The sequence below is a fragment of the Monopterus albus genome, unplaced genomic scaffold, assembly GCF_001952655.1.
Source record: "Monopterus albus unplaced genomic scaffold, M_albus_1.0 scaffold472.1, whole genome shotgun sequence".
NCBI classification, from domain to species: domain Eukaryota; kingdom Metazoa; phylum Chordata; class Actinopteri; order Synbranchiformes; family Synbranchidae; genus Monopterus; species Monopterus albus.
In genome coordinates, this window is record NW_018128352.1 from 148,182 (window position 1) to 153,469 (window position 5,288).

Sequence of the window (5,288 nt, forward strand, 5' to 3'; positions counted from 1 at the left end):
CCCCCCATCTAAAGACCCCCCCCCCCCGCCCACACAACAGGCTTTTTTTTTTTTTTTTTTCCCAATAGCACCGTCCAATATACACTCATTTGGAAATAATTATTTGTACTCGGAAGTTTGTCAGGTGCCTCTGTCCGTGTCTCCTCCCTGTTTCAATCTGATCTGCTTGTGATAGCTCTGGTAAGAAAAAAATGAACAAACCCTGGAATATATGAAAAATGAGAGTGACCTGATAATACCACTTTTAGTAGAGGTCAAGAAGATGCAGGAGTTTTAAGTATTTGGGGTCAACAGTCCAGTGTGATGGGGAGTGTGGAAAAGAAGTGACGAGGCGAGTGCAGGCGGGCTGGAGTGGGGGGAGAAAGGTGTCAGGAGTGTTGTGTGACAGAAGAGTGTCAGCACGAATCAAAGGAAAGGTGTACAAGACAGTAGTGAGACCAGCTATGCTGTATGGGTTAGAGACTGTAGCAGTGAGGAAAAGACAAGAGGCAGAGATGGAGGTAGCAGAGATGAGGATGTTGAGGTTCTCTTTAGGAGTGACCAGGATGGACAGGATTAGGAATGAGCACATCAGAGGGACAGCTCAGGTCGGCTGTTTTGGGGACAAGGTCAGAGAAGCTAGATTGAGATGGTTTGGACATGTGCAGAGGAGGGATAGTGGTTATATTGGTAGAAGGATGTTGGAGATGGAGCTGCCAGGCAAGAGGTCAAGAGGAAGGCCAAAGAGGAGATATATGGATGTGCTAAAAGAGGACATGAAGTTAATGGGGGTGAGAGTAGAGGATGCCGAGGATAGAGTTAGGTGGAAACAGATGATTCGCTGTGGCGACCCCTAACGGGAACAGCCAAAAGAAGAAGAAGAAGTTGAAGTCTGCTTTGGGTCATTGTCCTGCTGTAGGACCCATAACCTCTGATAGACCCAACTTTCTGACACTGGGCCCTACATTGTGCCCCAGAATTCATTGGTAGTCTTCAGATTTCATAATGCCACACACACAGTCAAGACATGCAGTGGCTGAAGCAGCAAAGCAACCCCAACACATCAGTGAACCTCCATCGTGTTTGACTGGAGGGACTGTGTTCTTTTGCTTTGAAGGCCTCATTTCATTTTCTGAAAACAACAGAATGATGTGCTCGACCAAAAAGCTCTATTTTAGTCTCATCTGTCCACAGGACACTCTCCCAGAAGGACTGTGGCTTCCTCAAGTCAGTTTTGACAAACTCCAGTCTGGCTTTTTTATGTCTTTGTGTCAGCAGTGGGTCCCCTGGGTCTCCTACCATAGCGTCCCTTGTCATTCAGATGGCGACAGATAGTGGGAGCTGACACTGTTGCGCCCTGTGCCTGCAGGTCAGCTTGAGTTTGGTTGGAAGCTGATCGAGGTTCTTTAACCACCATTCAAACAATCCTTTGTTACAATCTGTCTCTTTCGTCCACAAAGATGAAGGTTTTAAAGCCATTTTGTTATTTTTGCCATTTCTTTACCACTAAGAGATATTGTAACAGGTGTAATCCAATCTACACAGCTGATATGAGACCTGATATGTTTTTCACACCTGGCTACTTGTATTTACAGAGAATGCAGCATGTATACTTGAGATTTAAGGTATTGTGAAGGCCTGTGTGTAAAAGCATGCACCTGTCGGGTATTGCATAACTGCTTGTGTTCAAAGGAGAGACCCAGGGCTGCTGCTAGACATCTGGGTGCCCTCAGAACAAAGTTCTTGTGTCCTTATGCATCTTTTCTTTCATAAATGCTTGGAATCCTGAAATTCTGTCCTTGTCAAGCTGATCCTGACATGATGCATGTCACATGCAGTCAAAACAGATCACAGGGAGATGGAACATATCACCACATCTTTAGTTTTATTATTTCAGAGAAATATTCTGATAGTTGGTTCTATGTCATCTATAGCAATAGTTCTGTGTTCATCATAAAATTAGATGCTTTTTTAAAAATATCTTATTTGTGGCTGCTACAATTTTTTTTGCCCTACACACAGTGTGACATGCAGATATGCAGTGGCGGGCCAGACACACCCTACCACTCCCAGGACCTGTACTCAGTCAATGCATGGGAAAGAAACAACGATGCCTACTGAGAAAGGTGTGGCGTCACGTCTCTGTGAGAGGTGAGCAGTGGTGAGAAAGTCTTTCGCACCAGGTACTTGCCATGTCTAAAAACTGACCTGATCTTATTTATTCATGTAAGACATTATTCATGCAGTCATTTCATTTCTTTCACTCAGGAAAACTATTAAATAATTTTATGTTGTTCTGCAATGGCTATTCCAACACACACACAGAGAAGAAATCCCATTGAAATGGCACTGAAGTTGTTGTACTTACTGTTTCTAATTTAAATCTTCCACTCAGTTCTTGACACATTACAGTGTTTGGCCACATAATAATTAGACCTACTTATGATTTGTAGTGACGTTTGTTGCAAAATCCAAATATACTTGAAAACAGCAGACAGAAGCACAAATATACTCCATAAAATCAAGGTGATATGTTGCTCCACGGTGTCAGCATACTGAACCCAGAACTTTCTAACACACGCAAAAATTGTTAGTTTAAACATTTTTCTGTCAAGTAATCTTTTATCCTACTGATGTTCCTGGCACAACTTTTTAGACTGCTAAGAGGGCAACATAGTGACGGTTAGTGCTGTTTTCCTAACTGCTAGAGGGTACCGGCTTTGAGTCCCGATCTATGTGGGGCTTTTCTGTGTGGAGTCTGCATGTTCTCCCTGTGCCTGCGAGGGTTCTCTCCCGGTACTCCGGCTTCCTCCCACAGTCCAAAGCTTAGGTTGACTGGTGACTCTAAATTGCCATACACCCTGTCCAGGGTGTAGCCCACCTCTCGCCCAATGTCAATTGGGATTGGTTCCAGCCCCCCTACGACCCTATTCAGGAATAAGTGGTATAGATAATGGATGGATGGATATACTACTAAGATAAGTAACATATACAATATGCTCCAAGGTCTCATGATCTATTATTAACATATTTACTGTCATTATAAGAACATGTTTTAATAATAAGCAAATGAAAACAAGCACAAGGAAGCTATTTGTAGCAAAGTAGAATAAAAATCGTAATAAAATCTGTCAAGTTGTGATAAGTTGTCGCCATTTCATGGTTAAAATAATTACAAAGTGGGGAGTGAGTCACGTCTAAACACAACTTCTCTTCCTACAGGTGATAAAAAACGCTCCGCCCTCTCTGCTACGAATTCAGTTTCGTTTCGGATGTGTCCGCCTATAAATGTTAGGACGATTTTAAAAATTATTTAAAATAAAATAAAGCAAACTAATTAAAGCCTCGTAGACTATCAGACTACATTAACTAAACAAAACCGCAGTTCATACTGTAACAGCAGGACAACAAAGCAGGTGAAAAAGACAGGGAACACCTTCAGGACTCACCACAAGCAGCAGCAAAAATACGGGAAAACGAATTCGAACCATCACTGAAAAAAAGTTCCGGTGAACCGACAGAGTCCAGATACCTCCTACAAGAGTTTCTGACTGATTATGAGCTGATGGAGGCCAGAAGGAGGTTTATGAAAGAGAGGAAGGCTGCACCACTGGCGGGGGAGGGAGGGGGGGGGGGGAGTCAAATTTCCACAGGCCTTTCTTTCTCGGTGCTGTTGACTGACAACAAGGTTAATGATCTGTGGAAGTCTATCACTGTTTTCTGTTAGCCACATATGAAATGTTTGTCATCTGGAATCACATAATACATCAACACAACCGGAATAAGATTAGTGCAAGTGAAGTAACATTTAACTTCACACTGGTGTACTACTGTGACAGGATGAACAAATACCTGTGGTTGGTGACACCTAAATTCATTCAGCTATTAATATAATTAATAGCAGTAATTCATGTCATTGTGTGTCTCCTCCACTAGCATCAGGTCAGTAGCAGAATACTGTACATATTCAGACAAAAGTAACACTTAACAATGTTGATAAAATAAATAAAACATTGCAGTGGTGGAATAAGTACTCACATTGTTTACTGACGGTAAGTAAAAGTAGCTGTAGCCTAGTGTAAAAATATGCTGTTACAAGTAAAAATCCTTTCTTTTATATCTTCATGATGCACTACTGTATCCTTCTTCAAGGCTAAGGATAACCACCTTTATTGGCCAAATATGTTACACACAAGGAATTTGTTTCCAGTACAGAACCAATGGCAGCCATCTGCAGCGCCAACTCAACCGATGGCTCTCCAAGGACACTTCGACACATATACCGCAGGCACCGAGATTCGAACCTTCAACCTTCTGGTTGAGAAACGACTGCGCTACCCACTCTACCCTACCAAAAGTAAAATTATAGTTATTATTCATAATGCCACTTTCCACATTAAATTGCCCATGGCATGCTTATTTCCAGCTATTTAATATTTATGTAATCTTGGGTACCTCTAGATTAGCTTTGCGCCCATCATAGGTTCAAATAGTCTGTAATTATTTCAGAATGATAAGACCTGAGAGACACTTTCTAAAACGAGCAGATAGTTCATGAGTGTGCACAACTCCTGCTGCTATTGTTGTCGAAATCCGTTCCATCATCGAGATGTTTCCCCTAACCTGAATTCTAACATTATCCTAATCACAACCACTGAGGGGGACACTACATGAAACCAAGTTTTGAACAGGAGAAACACATCTTGACGGGGGCACAAAATGTTTGGCTTTACTGCCAGCTGCTTGTAGGTTAGACCCGGCCAGGTAAAATAGCAAGTCCCCTGTACAGTAACATGGACATGCAGTAACCTCAGGCCCTGTAAGTGAGAGTTTGCAAGATGTGTATAAACCGAGTGGCTTCTGCATATAAATACTAGAACATACGTATACCTCATTTTTTGAGCTCATTTTTTGAGGTCACGTGGTCCAGTCTCTGTACATAGATTAAATCTCCATAAGTCAAGATATGATTCTCATGATTCACTCCCTATATTTGATTGATTTGATTTGATTTATTTATTCTTTCAAACATGTAACAACAATCAATATGTAACCACACATAATTCCAGACATATCCACAAAAATATTTTCAATTTGCTTATACCTAGTACATGCTTGAACTGAGTAGGAAGAAGTTAGACTTGTCTAGTCCTACCCCCTAACATCATCTTATCAACATTGGTTTGCAAGCAGTATAACTACATGGATACATATTCTACATCCACACTCCCATTTGATTAATCATTAAGCCTGTTCTTGCCCATAACTTGATTGACACATACCTTTATATCTGTGTTTAAACTCATCAA

At 41.5% G+C, this 5,288-nt stretch overlaps 1 protein-coding gene across 1 annotated transcript in view; it reads right to left on the reverse strand.

Moving 5' to 3' along the window:
- Positions 1-3,542, reverse strand: part of LOC109952545 (desmoglein-2-like) — a 22,248-nt gene extending 18,706 nt beyond the window's left edge. Inside the window, exon 1 of the mRNA XM_020587678.1 lies at positions 3,429-3,542. Within this exon, the coding sequence (XP_020443334.1) occupies positions 3,429-3,470 (42 nt within the window). The 5' untranslated portion in view covers positions 3,471-3,542. The remainder of the gene's footprint in view (positions 1-3,428) is intronic.
- Positions 3,543-5,288: the final 1,746 nt, after the last annotated feature.